The sequence below is a fragment of the Cinclus cinclus genome, chromosome 5 (genome assembly GCF_963662255.1).
Source record: "Cinclus cinclus chromosome 5, bCinCin1.1, whole genome shotgun sequence".
In the NCBI taxonomy this organism is placed as follows: domain Eukaryota; kingdom Metazoa; phylum Chordata; class Aves; order Passeriformes; family Cinclidae; genus Cinclus; species Cinclus cinclus.
The window spans coordinates 52,645,891-52,662,416 of record NC_085050.1 but is presented as its reverse complement, the minus strand read 5'-3'; the positions used below and the strand labels follow the sequence as shown (position 1 = coordinate 52,662,416).

At 46.0% G+C, this 16,526-nt stretch overlaps 2 protein-coding genes across 2 annotated transcripts; both read right to left on the bottom strand.

The window, feature by feature from the left end:
* Positions 1-2,107: 2,107 nt before the first annotated feature.
* Positions 2,108-5,934, bottom strand: LOC134044563 (alcohol dehydrogenase 1-like). Its single transcript, XM_062493826.1, has 9 exons — positions 5,917-5,934; positions 4,907-5,008; positions 4,311-4,452; positions 4,136-4,223; positions 3,804-4,023; positions 3,419-3,679; positions 2,977-3,112; positions 2,535-2,673; positions 2,108-2,132 (listed from the first exon to the last, which is right to left on the bottom strand). Exons 1-9 carry the CDS (start codon positions 5,932-5,934, stop codon positions 2,108-2,110), a joined length of 1,131 nt encoding a protein of 376 aa, XP_062349810.1.
* Positions 5,935-9,661: 3,727 nt separating this feature from the next.
* LOC134044562 (alcohol dehydrogenase 1) lies at positions 9,662-13,482 on the bottom strand. The gene is made up of 9 exons (XM_062493825.1): positions 13,465-13,482; positions 12,440-12,541; positions 12,094-12,235; positions 11,681-11,768; positions 11,349-11,568; positions 10,964-11,224; positions 10,528-10,657; positions 10,086-10,224; positions 9,662-9,686 (listed from the first exon to the last, which is right to left on the bottom strand). Exons 1-9 carry the CDS (start codon positions 13,480-13,482, stop codon positions 9,662-9,664), a joined length of 1,125 nt encoding a protein of 374 aa, XP_062349809.1.
* Between the last annotated feature and the right edge of the window lie 3,044 nt (positions 13,483-16,526).

Here is a 16,526-nt window from a genome sequence, read left to right as displayed (position 1 = left end):
AAGCTGGTTGGTATTTCTTTGGATAATTCTTAGGTAATTGCAATAATTTTGTAATCATAAATATAAATCTAAACATTACGAGGTAATTCAAGAATTGGTTGGTTCCAAAGAAAAAACTTTAGGAATAATTTCACTTATTAATCCTAGTATAATTCTAAAGTATACTAGAGTAAAACAACTTTTCAAAGCAAATCTGATGTACTAAAAGTAAGTGTGAAAGTGACCATAAGGGTTTTGCAGTAGAGACACATGAATCTGGGATGGTGTAAGATGTTTAATATTTCAGATATGGAAATAAGTAATTTGGGGAGTTTTGTAATTAAACATTCTCAGGTATCTGCACTCATTGAAAACCAAGTAAAACACAAAAAGCTGATCTAATATGTTCTGGATGATTTTAATAATGTTAATATTAAAATAAGTGTGCTAGGGAAATTTGAAAAATGAAAGTGGGAAAAGAGTTGTGCTGCCCACCTCCTTTTTTTTTTTTCACTTAGCAGCATTTTCTTCAGGTTTGTATAAATGTCTTTGCTTTCAAATGTAATTATTTGGCCAGCTGTGAAACAAGTGATGTTTTAGGAATCCAGCAGAATTTGAGGAGCTCTCTGATTATCTGCAGAAATTTGAAGTCCTGCCCAGTTAGCGATTGTTGTTAAAGGGGCAGGAGGATCTCCAAGGTCCAAGCCAGCAGGCCCGGAGAGCAGGGACAGGTGACCACCAGGTGGCCCTGCTGTAGCAGAGAGCTCTTCAGCACTCAAAAGGGCTGGTGCAATTTTTCTGGTAGCAGCAGTTCAAAAGAATTGGAAAAGTGCAAGTTACAATTTACTTTAGGCAGAGATTTTTTTATAGTGATTGAACTGTTTTTTTCATCCAAGTTTAGATTTTTTCCAAAAAGGAATTTTATCTTTTGTGCCAATCCTGCATTTATGATTTTATTTATAGATTTATTTATGTGTTTATATTTGTTACACAGATACTTGGCAAATTTATTATATTTTTGAGACTTGTCACTTGTCTAAAATTAAGACTGAGCAGATGAATGTGCAGTATTAGGGAAACATTGTTTATTGGAAGAAACTTCTTGGAGTTTGCTCAGAAGGGATGTGCAAGAACACAATTAATTAACATTTATTGAATTATATTTGTGTTAACTCATTACCAGCACTCTTATCATCTTATGTTTAAAAAATAGTTAAGAATATTATAGTTTTATGTCATGGCAGAGTGATATGTGCAGAAGTTACTAAAATTGGTGGACAGGATGGGATTTGTTTACCTGTGATAACTCATTTGTGTGCTCATGATATTCTGTGTAATTGCTGATTGTGTTAAGGGGTTTCCAGAAGTTCAGAGGGCTGTGGGACGTGATAAGTGTAGCACAAAAGATGTCAAAAAGCATGGTATTGTTATGGGTCCAATGTTCAGAACTGAAAGAAAGATCGATTTAGCAGGATGACCAACTTGGAGAGACAATCCTGTTCTTTGGGGAAGATTTTTCAGAGTTGTCCTATAATATACCGTGGGACTTGGTGCAGAAAATATATTGAAAGTACAATAGCATTTGCCAAATTGAAAGCACATCTATGGATGTGTATGAGTGTTACAGAATAAGAAAGTTATCTACTGCTTTATATAATATGCTTCAGAGCAGAAGAAGCAGGGGTGGTTTCCCTGCTGGGCTTTGCTGGAAGCTGCATCATTCACCCAGCTGAGATGGGGGCAGAGAGGAGAGGGTTCAGCTCACAGAGGCAGATGAAGGTGGGAGGCAGCAGCACAGGAGGGGCAGAAGCCCTGTTGTGCACTGGTGAGACCAAGGGTGTGGTGGTATGGCCTTAGGTGTGAGGGGGAGCTCCTCCTGTCCTTTGCAAAAACTTTTGATTGAATGCACTGCATGTGATGAGTTTGATGGAAAAGCTTTATTAGTAAAAGTGTATATCCTTCTATGTCCTCTCCAGGCACGGGAGGACCAGCAGTGACACTAGCACAGGTGAGTTCCTCATTCTCTTCTCCTTATGCCCCACCAGGTGAAGTGCTGCTGGAGAAGGGCCCAGGCCAGGAGAGCATCTGTGGCACTGGTCCCTCCGTTTGGCTTCCCTGGCTGTGTCCTTCAGAAGAGCAGGACACTGCGGATACTGAAAAGTGGAAGGGAAGGCAGGGTTTGCTGCAGCTCAGGAGCAGGCAGTGGGGCAGGCAGGTGTGCCTTGGGGACCGACTACTTCTTTGTCATCCAGCTCTGACTGAGCTGCATGAGACACTGTGCAGCAGTGGGGGCAGCCTTCAAATTCCTGCTGAGGGGAAGTCCTCAGGGGATAAGGGCACAGGATCTGTGCTGAGCAGAACCATGGGCAGGAGGGTTCCCAGTGCTCTTCCCTCTGGGCTATAGCTGATCTTGCCATCACTCAGCTGTGAGGTCTTGCTTCCTCAAAAGGCTCAGGTGCTCTTTGGGAAGCCAGGGTTGCATGCCCTGCCTGTTGGAATTTTAGGAGGAGGTGTTTAGATTTGCTGTACCTCACTCCTGCTGGTCAGGTTCTCACCTTTTTCCTGCACGTAACAACTCAAATGCCTCGTTCACTTTAGCGAATGGCAGCGTGTGTGTGATCAGCAAGTCTGAATTGAATTTCTTCTCCAAATAGCTGGAAACTAATTTGGGGATACATTCTCTCATCTTCCAGCCTAGAAACAGGAGAAAGAAGCTGAATGAATAATGGGAGAAAGGCTGTTTTGGTGTGGGTCAAGATTGAGTCACCAGTGTTGGTGCCACACTCTTGTGAGAGATTTTCTGCTCTTTAGCATGAGTGGGTTACTGTGTGAAACAAGTAGAGATGATTATTTGTGTGTGTAATGCTGATGTTCAATACAGGCAATGCAGTGCTCCATTTTAGTTGTCTTCTACTTGAAAACCCTCCTTACTATGACTTGTCAACTACCATGAACAGAAAAGCTGAAATACTTAGGCTGTATTTTTAAATTTACTACCTCCGAGCACAGTCCCCTTCCAGGTACGGCCAGTCAGCAGAAGCACGGGATCGATGGAAATCTCTGAACCAGAATCCAGTTCCCCAATCATCACAAAGACACCGGTGCTCATATTGCAGGAAGCCAAGGCAGCAATCTGATGGGACATTAGGAGAATTAGAGAAAGCTCTGATGAGTTGGTCAGGGGAGTGCTCTTTTTGTGCAATCTCCTCCTCTGCCCTGGTAATCTGAAAATACCCACATCCCTCCTTGTGGAGCAGATGTGGAGAGCTTGCGGCCTCTTTTAAGATTTGTGCACCCTTTTATCCCCAAGCCAACACACTGCCTTTCTGCATCCAGCAGTGCAGATAGCAGGCAAGGAACTTCCCCCAGGGGTGAATTTTGTGCTGAGAGGAGCGTGTGATGATGTGGGAGGGAGGACAGGTGCTGAAGTGCCACCTACCATGGTGTCCCCATGCCCGATGGCCTCAAAGGAGTAGTCCACGCCCTGCCCGGTCATCTCAGTGATCACCTCCTGGATGGGCTTCTTCAAGTCTCGAGGGTTGATGCAGTTGGTGGCTCCCAGCTCCTTGGCCTTGGCAAACTTGTCCTCGTTGATGTCCACGGCAATGATGCGGGAAGCTCCAGCTGCCTTGCAGCCCATGACAGCAGAGAGGCCAACTCCTCCGAGGCCAAAGATGGCACAGGTGGAGCCTGGTTTTACCTGCACAGATGGGAGCCTGTGAGTCTCCAGCAGGAAGAGGAGGAAGAGGGGGAGGTTTCTTTTGCACAGGATTGATGAGGTTGTGAGGGTGGCCGCGGGGTGTTAAACACGCCTGAATACCAACCTTGGCTGTGTTGATGGCAGCCCCATAGCCTGTGGAAAACCCACAGCCAAACAAGCAGACTTTGTCCAGAGGTGCTGCAGCATCTATCTTGGCAACAGCATACTCTGGGACCACAGTGTATTCTGCAAAGGTGCTGATCCACAGGAAGTGGTGGATCTGCTTCCCTTTGCAAGTGAATCTGCTGGTCTTGTCTGGCAGCAGGTTTTGAGGTTCAGAGAAACTGTGGGGAGGTACAAACGTTTGTATTTGATTGACTAAAGCACTGATAGGGCTGTCAGACTTGTCACAAAATCAATCCCATGTAGGTGTAGGGGAAGGCAAAGCAAACTCACTGGGACTTCTGGCAGTAGTTGGATTCAGGATTCTGGCAGAAGCTGCATTCTCCACATAGTGGGAGGCAAAGGGGGATGACTTTGTCTCCTGGAAGAAAACAATATCATGTGTTAGGTAGCTCTAAGGATGTTGCCTGTGTGAGAGCTGATACCTGGGTGTGTGTTTGTCAGTTACCTGGTTTCATAGAGGTCACTCCTTCTCCAATGCTTTCCACAATTCCAGCTCCTTCATGGCCAGGGATAACTGGGAATTCTGCACTGGGAAAGCAGCCTTGCAGAAGGTGTTCGTCTGTTTGACAAATGCCTGTAGCCACAAGCTATTTGGAGAGGAAGATGTAGATATCCTAGCCTCTGTCTTATTCAGTTTGTGGAAGCAATTTTCTCAGGGGTATTATGATGTCAGTCAGTGCTGGCATTCCGTGGCAGCACACTGAGCCTAGGCTGGGCTTTCCCTTTCTGCTCACCCTGAATACTTCATGTGGCTTTCCTCTGCACTGAGCTGGAGGTGGAAGTGGAAGGGAGGCCACAGTGTGGGTACTGGGGCCCTGTCCAGCAGAGCAAAGGCTGGATACAGGAGTTCCTATGTGACAGCTTAGGCACGGATTAGTCCAAAAAGGAGTACCTGGCAGATGGTGCATTTGAGCCAAGGCAGCTCTGGACAATTAAAGCCCCTTGGAGAACACACATCCCTGAGTTATACTTAAGGTATGACCACAAGAAGAGCAATTCCCACAAGGAAGGAAGAAAAAAATTATTGAAATATATTTTTACCTTAATCCGGACTTCCCCTGCCTTTGGGGGGGCAACTTCCACCTCCTCAACAGAGAGTGGCTTGCCCGGGGCCCAGGCAACGGCAGCCCTGCACCTGATAACCTGGAAGCAACCGAGAGGAATACATTGCATGGGAGCATTTGTCTTCAGCGCATGGCTGGGGGAAATCATCTGCAATCACCTGAACCTAAGATGTTCAAACTTGGTGATACTCAACTGCACCTGAAACCAAGCAATGTCCAAAAAACACTGGCCTAGTTTAAGACCAGAGGAAACTCCATTTGTGGTTTGTCACCCAAAGAGTATCAGGTATAGCCTTGGAAAATTATTGGGTTTTGATGGCATTGGTGGATTTTTCATAACATCCCCATATGTTACTGGCCAGACTATGCTGTCATGGGGACTGTGCATCCTAGCTAGTGGAAATGCCTATGGAGAGCTTTGATGTCAGCCTTGTGACACCCTGGCTGAAGGTGAGTGAGAGGGATTATGGAATTGTCCCCATCTGATTGGCAACTGGATAATTTTTTTCCTTTATCAAGGTTTGATTTGCGTGCGACATTGCTCAAACCCCTGATCAACTCAAAGGGGTTTGACATCAACAAAATGGAGCTTGCAGCTTGAAAAGGGCATTGCCATGGACAAGGTTGAGTGCAGGAAATGAGTGGCTGAAGAGGGCACCACTGAAGAGCTACTTTTGCTGCCAGAGCAGGAGCACAGAGTGGGATTGAGCAGGAGAGTGTTCTGCAGTGCAGCACAATTCCATGTTTTTTCTCCTGGGCAGCTGGGCGGGACAGAGGGGGAATGCACTACCTAGTGCTGTATGGACACAAGCAGTTGTCCGAAAGCAGACTCTGGTGAAATTGATGGGTTTGGAAGAGGTGGGGGGAAGTAAGGTCGGAGGAAAGAGGGCGTGCAGAGAGAGTGTTGTGCAGGCTGAGCCTTTGCAGCGCATTTCGCCAAGAAGAGGGGCACCTCGGGAAGCAGGAGGGGAAATGAGATGTCCTTACTTTTCCCGCAGTGGCCATGTGGTCTTAGCAGAGCTGCGTCTGCCGCTGTCGCAGGCTGGAGGGAAGCTGCTGTCCCCGCGTGTTGCAGAATTCCCCGGGCGTGGAGCGGGAGCAGTCCCGGTGCGGCACCGTGGCTGGAGAGCGCTGGTTAATCTGTGTCGGATGCTGAGGAGCTCAGGGAGTGCTGAGGGGAGGAGCTGGATAGCGGCAGGGAGATGGATGGGGGCAGAAGTCCTGCAGGGAGGCTTTTATCAGTTACTCTGCCCTTGGGTCGTTCCGTGCTCTCCCCACCTTAAATGCTCAGAGAGCTCTGAAAGATTGGTTTATTTCTTCTAGTTCCTTCTGGCAGGCGTGGAGGGAGGAGATCTGCGGCACTGCTGGAGCTTCCTTGGCGTTCCCTTTTTGTCAAGTTGGAGCATTTGATCTGGTGGCCATTCACACTACAATATTTACAAAAGGATTAAAAATTAAAAAATAAATAAATAAAAGAAAACAAATAGCAGTGAAAATGTGGTATGGTGGACAAAACCATGTCCTCCTGGGTTGAAGCTTTACTGTCTGTATTATTGCTGCTGTTTTCACCCTAGCAGTAAGGCGAGAATGTGCCAGAAAATGACCTTTTATTTCCAAGGACACGTTTGCTTCACTCTAGTGTAACCAGGTTTGTGAGTTCACTCTCCCCAGGCTTTTCAGGTTCTCTCAGAGCTGTTTTCTGCTGAGGCATTGGACAAGGTGATGTATTGCAGAGACTGGATGAGTGAGAACTTGTGGGAGGACCAGGCTAAGATGAGCATCCAGAGCATGATCTAACTCCCGCAGTTAAAAATGAATTTTCCTTCTGTGTGGCTGAAAGGACACTTGTAAACCTAAGGAATGGGTTAATTTCCTGGAAGACTGCCACTAATGATATAACCCCCCTTTTTGGATCACTAGCCATTTAGAATCTTGTAATGAGGAGAAGTTAACTCTTTCGCTTTTTAGAAAGATTATATTTATATATATGTATATACATGCACATATTTTTTTAATCAAAATACATCTGTTGACATTTGGATTAGCAAAAAGGATTAGACATGATCAGAAATAAAAAAGTAGCATTAATGAATCAGGAGGGCATTACTCTTTGGACTCAAGCTTGGCACACTCAGCGCTGCAGTTGTTTCACGTGTCCTTCACAAAATCACAGAATGGCTTGGGTTAGAAGGAACCTTAATGATCATGTCGTTCCAACCCTCTGCCATGGGGAGGAACACCTCTCACTAGATGAAATTGCTCATAGCTACATCCAAGTAGCCTCAAATACTGTCAGAGATGGGGCATCCACTACTTCTCCTCAGCTTGTTCCAGTGCCTCAGCACTCTCACAGTAAAGAATTTCTTCCTAATAGCTAAATCTACTCACTTTCATGCCTGTTAACTTATTGGGTCACCCACCAGATATGGAGTAAAAATACAGTTCTTCTCCAAGATTTTCGTGTACTTTCCCATGCCTTGCAATCCTCACTTCAGCCTGAAAGTGGGCTGATTTAAGTGCTCAGCCATAACCAAAAATACTTTGTAGGTTGTTCAGACAGACCCACTTTATAGAACTCCTGACACATAAGAGTAGTTGGCTTTGATTCCCGTTCTGTTTTCTGCATTGCACAAGAGCTGGAAAGCAATTCCGGAGGACAACTGCTGTATGGCTGATATCCCATATGGTTGGCAGTGTTTGAAGTTGAAACCAACAAATTTTAAAAGTCCTGTAACAGAGAATGAAATCATTCACTGGCTTCCTCAATAGCATTCCATATATATGACTTATGATTTCATCTCCCACATAAGGATATAAATGTGCTACTTGTGCTGGCATTTCATGGCTCTTAAGACATGTCTAGTGTCTGCTGTTGAGTGTGTAACCTACACAATGGTTCCAAAAAGAACTTTCAAATGTGTACTGTAATTTTTCCTTCAAACATCCATGTGATGCTCTAGTCCCCCAAACTTGCAAACACACCACTGATGTGAAGACAACATAGGTTTGAGAATTGCTGTCTGCCCTGCTTGCACTTGTTAAGTGCCATGAGGAGCTGGCACCTCTGCAAAGCATTTGAAATATACGTAGTCATTGCAGGGAGTTGATACTGAGATCCTGTTGCTGTGCAGCTTTTTGTGTATATTGCAGACAGGAGGTTGTTGTTGTATTCTTCTTATCCAGGTAAGAGAGATCAAACTTATATGTCAGCAGGCATGGATTTAATGATTACCTTTTTAATGGCAGATCCTGTGTATCTATATTCTACAATATGTGCTATCCTGCTTGCTGTATATATTAATGTATTTTATGAGTTTTAATAGCTGATCTGTGAGGTCAGATGTTAGTACACACAGGCACAGACCTCAAGGTGTTTGTCTTCACCTTGGTAGTCAGCTTTCTGTCCCCCTCTTTATGTTCTGGTTGTTTGCTGCCTGTATCAAAGAGGTGGAAAAATGGAAGAATATTTGACAGAAATCTCTGGAATAGATGCTGAAATGCACTAATGAGGGCTAAGTACAAATCTTATCTTTTCTGCTGCCTGCAGCAGGCTTCAATAATTTTTAATTAAAAGTCAGAGCCCAGTATTAGTGCCTTTATTTATGACCCAGCATTACATTTCTGTCCACAGTGTAACTGGGCACCTGTTTCAGAGACAATTTTTGCATTGTACTGTGAAGAACAGACTATATCATATCCTAGCAGGTATGGCTTTGCATTTGTTAACAGTATTGGTAATTCACTATTCTATAAGATGCCCTGGTGCTTTAATTTCCATTAGAACAGAAATATTGTCTACCTCATACAAAATTATAGCAGAATGAGGCAAATGAGGTAAGAAAAGTGAGAGTTAGATCTACACTGATATATTGTAGATAGCAGAGATTTTAAAAAAATACTGATAAAGGTCTATTGAAATGCAAAATTGATTCTGTTCACCCTAGTGAAGGAGAATGGCTCAGGGAGAAAAGAAATTAAAATAGAGAACAGGACTCTTACAGCAATTGCTGATTTGGAGTCCATGCTATAATAGAACGATGAAATATTTGTTAGTATAGAAATATTTCTACGTCGTACTTTGTAGCCAAAACTTGTAAAGAAGATTGAGGTATCCCATAGTGCTCCTTTCCTCATGTTTTGGCACATAATCCCACTCTTCATCACTAGCCAGCCTGGAATTTTCCCATTCCCCTTCCCAGATTAGTTTAAAGCTCTGTCAAAGAGCCCTGCTAGCTCCTGTGCTAGAACTCCTTTTCCCTTCTGAGAAAGGCTCATCCTGTCACATGTCAGTAGACCAGGTGTTGAATAGATCGCCCCAGTCAAAAAACCCAATACTTTTTTACTTATACCAGGCTCAGAGCCATGCATTGACCTGATGGATCTGCCTATTCTGACCAGTATAATTCCTTGTTACAGACAGGTCAAGGAACTCACTAGCTGTGTTCCTGATCTGTGAACCGATTGTCCCAAGGCCTTGGAGTCTGTGTTGATTGACTGCACTTTGTTGGATGAGATTGTTTCAAAACCTTTATTAGTAAAAGCGTTTTCTTCAGAGAGACATCCTTCTGGATCTTGTCCAGGCACGGGAGGACCAGCAGTGACACTAGCACAGGTGAGTTCCTCATTCTCTTCTCCTTATGCCCCACCAGGTGAAGTGCTGCTGGAGAAGGGCCCAGGCCAGGAGAGCATCTGTGGCACTGGTCCCTCCGTTTGGCTTCCCTGGCTGTGTCCTTCAGAAGAGCAGGACACTGCGGATACTGAAAAGTGGAAGGGGAGGCAGGGTTTGCTGCAGCTCAGGAGCAGGCAGTGGGGCAGGCAGGTGTGCCTTGGGGACCGACTACTTCTTTGTCATCCAGCTCTGACTGAGCTGCATGAGACACTGTGCAGCAGTGGGGGCAGCCTTCAAATTCCTGCTGAGGGGAACTCCTCAGGGGATAAGGGCACAGGATCTGTGCTGAGCAGAACCATGGGCAGGAGGGTTCCCAGTGCTCTTCCCTCTGGGCTATAGCTGATCTTGCCATCACTCAGCTGTGAGGTCTTGCTTCCTCAGAAGGCTCAGGTGCTCTTTGGGAAGCCAGGGTTGCATGCCCTGCCTGTTGGAATTTTAGGAGGTGTTTAGATTTGCTGTACCTCACTCCTGCTGGTCAGGTTCTCACCTTTTTCCTGCACGTAACAACTCAAATGCCTCGTTCACTTTAGCGAATGGCAGCGTGTGTGTGATCAGCAAGTCTGAATTGAATTTCTTCTCCAAATAGCTGGAAACTAATTTGGGGATACATTCTCTCGACTTCCAGCCTAGAAACAGGAGAAAGAAGCTGAATGAATAATGGGAGAAAGGCTGTTTTGGTGTGGGTCAAGATTGAGTCACCAGTGTTGGTGCCACACTCTTGTGAGAGATTTTCTGCTCTTTAGCATGAGTGGGTTACTGTGTGAAACAAGTAGAGATGATAATTTGTGTGTGTAATGCTGATGTTCAATACAGGCAATGCAGTGCTCCATTTTAGTTGTCTTCTACTTGAAAACCCTCCTTACTATGACTTGTCAACTACCATGAACAGAAAAGCTGAAATACTTAGGCCGTATTCTTAAGTCTTATACCTCCAAACATACTTCCCTTCCAGGTACGGCCAGTCAGCAGAAGCATGGGATCGATGGAAATCTCTGAATCTGTTACCCCAATCATCACAAAGACACCGGTGCTCATATTGCAGGAAGCCAAGGCAGCAATCTGATGGGACATTAGGAGAATTAGAGAAAGCTCTGATGAGTTGGTCAGGGGAGTGCTCTTTTTGTGCAATCTCCTCCTCTGCCCTGGTAATCTGAAAATACCCACATCCCTCCTTGTGGAGCAGACGTGGAGAGCTTGCGGCCTCTTTTAAGATTTGTGCACCCTTTTATCCCCAAGCCAACACACTGCCTTTCTGCATCCAGCAGTGCAGATAGCAGGCAAGGAACTTCCCCCAGGGGTGAATTTTGCGCTGAGAGGAGCGTGTGATGATGTGGGAGGGAGGACAGGTGCTGAAGTGCCACCTACCATGGTGTCCCCATGCCCGATGGCCTCAAAGGAGTAGTCCACGCCCTGCCCGGTCATCTCAGTGATCACCTCCTGGATGGGCTTCTTGAAGTCTCGAGGGTTGATGCAGTCGGTGGCTCCCAGCTCCTTGGCCTTGGCAAACTTGTCCTCGTTGATGTCCACGGCAATGATGCGGGAAGCTCCAGCTGCCTTGCAGCCCATGACAGCAGAGAGGCCAACTCCTCCGAGGCCAAAGATGGCACAGGTGGAGCCTGGTTTTACCTGCACAGATGGGAGCCTGTGAGTCTCCAGCAGGAAGAGGAGGAAGAGGGGGAGGTTTCTTTTGCACAGGATTGATGAGGTTGTGAGGGTGGCCGCGGGGTGTTAAACACGCCTGAATACCAACCTTGGCTGTGTTGATGGCAGCCCCATAGCCTGTGGAAAACCCACAGCCAAACAAGCAGACTTTGTCCAGAGGTGCTGCAGCATCTATCTTGGCAACAGCATACTCTGGGACCACAGTGTATTCTGCAAAGGTGCTGATCCACAGGAAGTGGTGGATCTGCTTCCCTTTGCAAGTGAATCTGCTGGTCTTGTCTGGCAGCAGGTTTTGAGGTTCAGAGAAACTGTGGGGAGGTACAAACGTTTGTATTTGATTGACTAAAGCACTGATAGGGCTGTCAGACTTGTCACAAAATCAATCCCATGTAGGTGTAGGGGAAGGCAAAGCAAACTCACTGGGACTTCTGGCAGTAGTTGGATTCAGGATTCTGGCAGAAGCTGCATTCCCCACATAGTGGGAGGCAAAGGGGGATGACTTTGTCTCCTGGAAGAAAACAAAACGGGTCTTTGTTAGGTGCCTTTTGTTCTGCAGGCCCTGAGGGCATTGCCTGTTGAATCGACTCTCCTGAGCTTTCCTAGGGCAGAAACCAATCATGAGCTCTCTGCTTTCCCTGTGAGGATTAAGGCTCCAGATTCCAATCATCTATATAAGGAACAGATTGGGAACGTGGAACATGAGAGTCCAGTGTAATGAGTGTGCAGTCATATTTTTTTTAACCACTGACTCAGGAGCAGGGGGAAGTTTCTGAGCTCTTGGCTGAGCTTTGCGGTGTGAATCCTGGGTGCGTGTTTGAGTGTCTGTTGGTTACCTGGTTTCACAGAGGCCACTCCTTCTCCAATGCTTTCCACAATCCCAGCTCCTTCGTGGCCTGGTATAACTGGGAATTCTACATTAGGCAAGGAACCTTTCAAAACATGATCATCTGAGTGACAGATGCCTGTGGCCACAATCTGTTTGGAGAGAAAAGAGTAAATGGTGATTTCTAGAAATAGTCTAGCCTCTGTTTATCTCAGTTTGTGGAAGAATTTTCCACAGAACTTCTCTCGACAGTTAAGGCCAATGGGTGGACACAGATCACTTGGTTGTATCCAAGGTACAGCCACAAGAAGAGCAACTCCCATAAAGGAAAATATATTATTAAAATGTGTTTTTACCTTGATCCGGACTTCCCCTGCCTTTGGGGGTGCAACTTCTACCTCCTCAACAGACAGTGGCTTGCCTGGGGCCCAGGCAACAGCAGCCCTGCACCTGATAACCTGGAAGCAACCAAGAGGAATACATCACAGGGAAGGGTTCACCTTTGACAAAAGGCCAGGACACTTGTCTACAATCACAAAAGCCAGAGCTGCACAACCTGTATCTCTGCACAATGCAGCATACAGTTCTAGAGCTACACAACTGTCCTGTGCTGTTTTCTGGGCGTTGCTGGTTGGGTGGGATGTGATGGGAGAGCTGGAACATTGGCATGCTCAGCTGTATGTGAAGCCAAACAATGTGCAGTAAACACTGGCTTCCTATGAAATGTGAAATGAAAAGTGAAGTGGCTGGTTCATCTTGTGTATGGGGCAGATGTGAGAGCAACAAGACCACTTCTGCAGCTTAAGGCAAGCAGGACATAACTTTTAGTTTCAGTGGGCTGAAGGTACTGAAACAGAGATCACAAAACAGTCCCAGCCTGGCTGGCAACAGATAACTTCTCTGCTTGCCAAAAGGATGATTTGTGTGCGACATTGCTCAAACCCCTGATCAACTCAAAGGGGTTTGACATCAACAAAATGGAGCTTGCAGCTTGAAAAGGGCATTGCCATGGACAAGGTTGAGTGCGGGAAATGAGTGGCTGAAGAGGGCACCACTGAAGAGCTACTTTTGCTGCCAGAGCAGGAGCACAGAGTGGGATTGAGCAGGAGAGTGTTCTGCAGAGCAGCACAATTCCATGTTTTTTCTCCTGGGCAGCTGGGCGGGACAGAGGGGGAATGCACTACCTAGTGCTGTATGGACACAAGCAGTTGTCCGAAAGCAGACTCTGGTGAAATTGATGGGTTTGGAAGAGGTGGGGGGAAGTAAGGTCGGAGGAAAGAGGGCGTGCAGAGAGAGTGTTGTGCAGGCTGAGCCTTTGCAGCGCATTTCGCCAAGAAGAGGGGCACCTCGGGAAGCAGGAGGGGAAATGAGATGTCCTTACTTTTCCCGCAGTGGCCATGTGGTCTTAGCAGAGCTGCGTCTGCCGCTGTCGCAGGCTGGAGGGAAGCTGCTGTCCCCGCGTGTTGCAGAATTCCCCGGGCGTGGAGCGGGAGCAGTCCCGGTGCGGCACCGTGGCTGGAGAGCGCTGGTTAATCTGTGTCGGATGCTGAGGAGCTCAGGGAGTGCTGAGGGGAGGAGCTGGATAGCGGCAGGGAGATGGATGGGGGCAGAAGTCCTGCAGGGAGGCTTTTATCAGTTACTCTGCCCTTGGGTCGTTCCTCGCCCCCGCCGCCTGAAAAGCACGGAGCGCTCAGAGATTTTTTTTTCCCCCCTCCAATTGGTTCCGGCAAGTGTGGAGGGAGGAGAGTGGGACGAGATTTGCGGCGCTGCTAGGACTTCCTCGGAGTCCCCTTTTTGTCAAGTTGGAGCATTTGATCTGGTGGCCATTCACACCACAATATTTGTGAAGTGGTTAAAAATTTAAAAAAAAAGAAGAAACCAAAACAAAAAACCCAGAAACAAAAAAAAAAAAAAACCCAGAAACAAAAACAAAAAAACCCCCGGAAATTAAAACGTGGTGGGATGGACAAACCCACACCACCTCCTGGGTTGAAGCTTCAATGTCTGTTTTATTGCTGCTATTTTCACTAGAGCAATAAGGGGAGGGTCTGTCAAGAAAGTTTTGTTGTTTGTTTTTTTTTCCCCCAAGGATACATTTGCATCATTTCTGTGTAACCGGGTTTGTGGTTTCACACCCCCTGGGCTCTTCAGGTTCCCCCACAGCTGTTTTCTGCTGAGGCATTGGACAAGGTGATGTACAGTGCAGACAGGACGAGCAAGAGCTTGTTGTAGGACCAGGCTAAGACGAGCACAGTGTGTGTTTGGGAACTGCTGCTGTGTTTGGGAAGGCGTCAGCCCCAGCCGACTGCCCGCAGAGGTTTGTGCTGGTACTTGCCATTGAATGTCCCAGCCCTGTTTCATGGGCTGAGGGCAAACTCAGAGCTGCAGGACTCAGAGTTGGCAAGCCAATCCCACGGCTCTCAAGTTGCCTGAATCCATCTCCAGCTTCAGGGATGCAGCCCGGCTGCTCTATCCTGCCCCAGCAGCTGTCTGAGCTCTTGCACAGAGCATGGCAGCTCTGTGGTGTGGCAGTGGTCCCAGTCACATGGAAGCGCTGCTTGGCATTCAATTCCCCAGCCCTGCTGGTCACCCCAGCCTCTAGGAGAGGACATACTCCTGTCTTGGAGGTGAGCAGCTGGCTCATGATCCACACATGCACTTGTGGATCATTTTTATCTGTATTTCAGGTAAACAGGGGTGTTTAGCAGCTTTTCCCAAGAAATTTCTACTTTTACATACATTTGTTTGCACACCTCTGGTAGCCTCAATCAGACCATGAAAAAAGATGATGCATAATTTCCCAGGAATAAGGAGTTTTAGAAATAAGTTAAAGATTTTCAATATTCAGCCTGGTGAATGTGCTTCATTAAAAAAGAAATAAATCTATCATGACTTCTAGTATGATTTATGTATCTTCTTAGAGAAAAAAAAATCACTTGTCCGGAGCAATATCTTTCACTTGTCCAAAGATGTGATAACCACTGAACAAAACATGGGTTTGTTGTCTCCCAGGTATCTGTGTAGCACAGTTGTTTTTATTACTGGGATCTGTGGTGACCATCTGATAACCTGGAAGGATTGGAGGGAATTGTGTTGTGTGGGAATGATCATTTGACTTTGATGCACTGTCAGGGAGCATGATCTTAAAAGCATGTGGAAATAGAGCTGCACACTGGAGCGTGTGCCATTTCCTGGGTGAGTGTCAGGGTGGGTGGGATATGGTGGGAGAGCAGAAACATGGGAGTGCTCAGTTGTGAGTGATGTTCAGTTAAACGCTGCCATAGTTTAAGGTCTGAGGGAACTCCTTTTGTGCTTTTGTAGTTAGTTTGTTTCTTGGGAAATCACTGGATTTTTCATGTCCTTTGTGGACTTTTTATGGTGTCATCATGTGCTAGTGGACATTTGGTTCCCTGATAGGGCATGCGGTCTCTACTCACTCCCAGGAAAGCTCCTAAATTCAGGCTTACACAAAGCTGTGGAAGAGCTGTCCAGAGGTCCTGGACACCCCTGGAGTACCTCAGAGCCATAGAATCATTAGGAAGGGCCATCAGAAATCTTCTGTCCAAGCTGTACGATCACACAAATAAATTCATCTTCAGCTGAGTGTTGATGAGGGTCTGCAGGGCAAAATACTCTAGGAAAGTATGAACTTTTTGTTGTTTCCTGGTCAGAATACATTTCATTCCTCCATGTGAAGACAGATCTAGATGGCTGCCTTATAAAATATCCCTAATAAGAATGATGTGATGGGTTTATTATTTTGGACTCCAGCAACTATCTTACTAAAGATACTAACAGCTGGCGTTTCCTATGCTTGGCAGATGACAACCACAGAAGTGGGCTTTGCTGTCATCCTGAAGAGAAGTGAGGTTTGTTGTACTTCAGCTCTTTTGCACTGAGGACTGAAGTTCAGCTCTCAATTGTTGTGTAAATTCAGTTTATAGACATGTTTAAGGATTTTCTGTTAAATTGTAATCTCTTGATCCTCAAATCATTAAACTAGCTGGGCCACTCAAAGAGTCTTTATGCTGACACAAACATGTAAGTCATCAGTAGCACAGTCCCTTTGCTTCACAAGCTCTTCTGCCCAGCTGCCATGCATTTGAGTGCCTTTGAACTCTGATTAGTCCATACTAAAGATATGTTAATGTTGACCATATTTGCCAAGATAGAAATAGCCTCTGTCCCTGTTTCCACATTGCAGTTTCTGAAAACAGTAAGATGCTTTATGTTTCAGTTGTTGCAAATGGTTACCAGTCACCTGTTTCTTCCCATTTATTCTGTATTCATACTTAAGAAATTAAGAAACCTCCCCTTTTTATAACAGAAACAAAAAACAATACTTGGTACACATTTGTATTTCTTCACACTGCTTCCCAAACATCAGAGGCAATTGTATAAATTGGCCAAAGGTCTAAAACCCAAAACACTGATCAACAACTA

Excerpts from the sequence above, each read along its gene's own strand:
- LOC134044562 (XM_062493825.1), bottom strand. Across the intron at positions 11,569-11,680 it reads AACTACTGCCAGAAGTCCCA|TTTCTCTGAACCTCAAAACC; the intron begins GTGAGTTTGCTT and ends ACCTCCCCACAG. Across the intron at positions 10,225-10,527 it reads GAAGGGAAGTATGTTTGGAG|GCTGGAAGTCGAGAGAATGT; the intron begins GTATAAGACTTA and ends TCCTGTTTCTAG.
- LOC134044563 (XM_062493826.1), bottom strand. Across the intron at positions 4,024-4,135 it reads AACTACTGCCAGAAGTCCCA|TTTCTCTGAACCTCAAAACC; the intron begins GTGAGTTTGCTT and ends ACCTCCCCACAG. Across the intron at positions 2,133-2,534 it reads TTGTTACGTGCAGGAAAAAG|TATCCGCAGTGTCCTGCTCT; the intron begins GTGAGAACCTGA and ends TCCACTTTTCAG.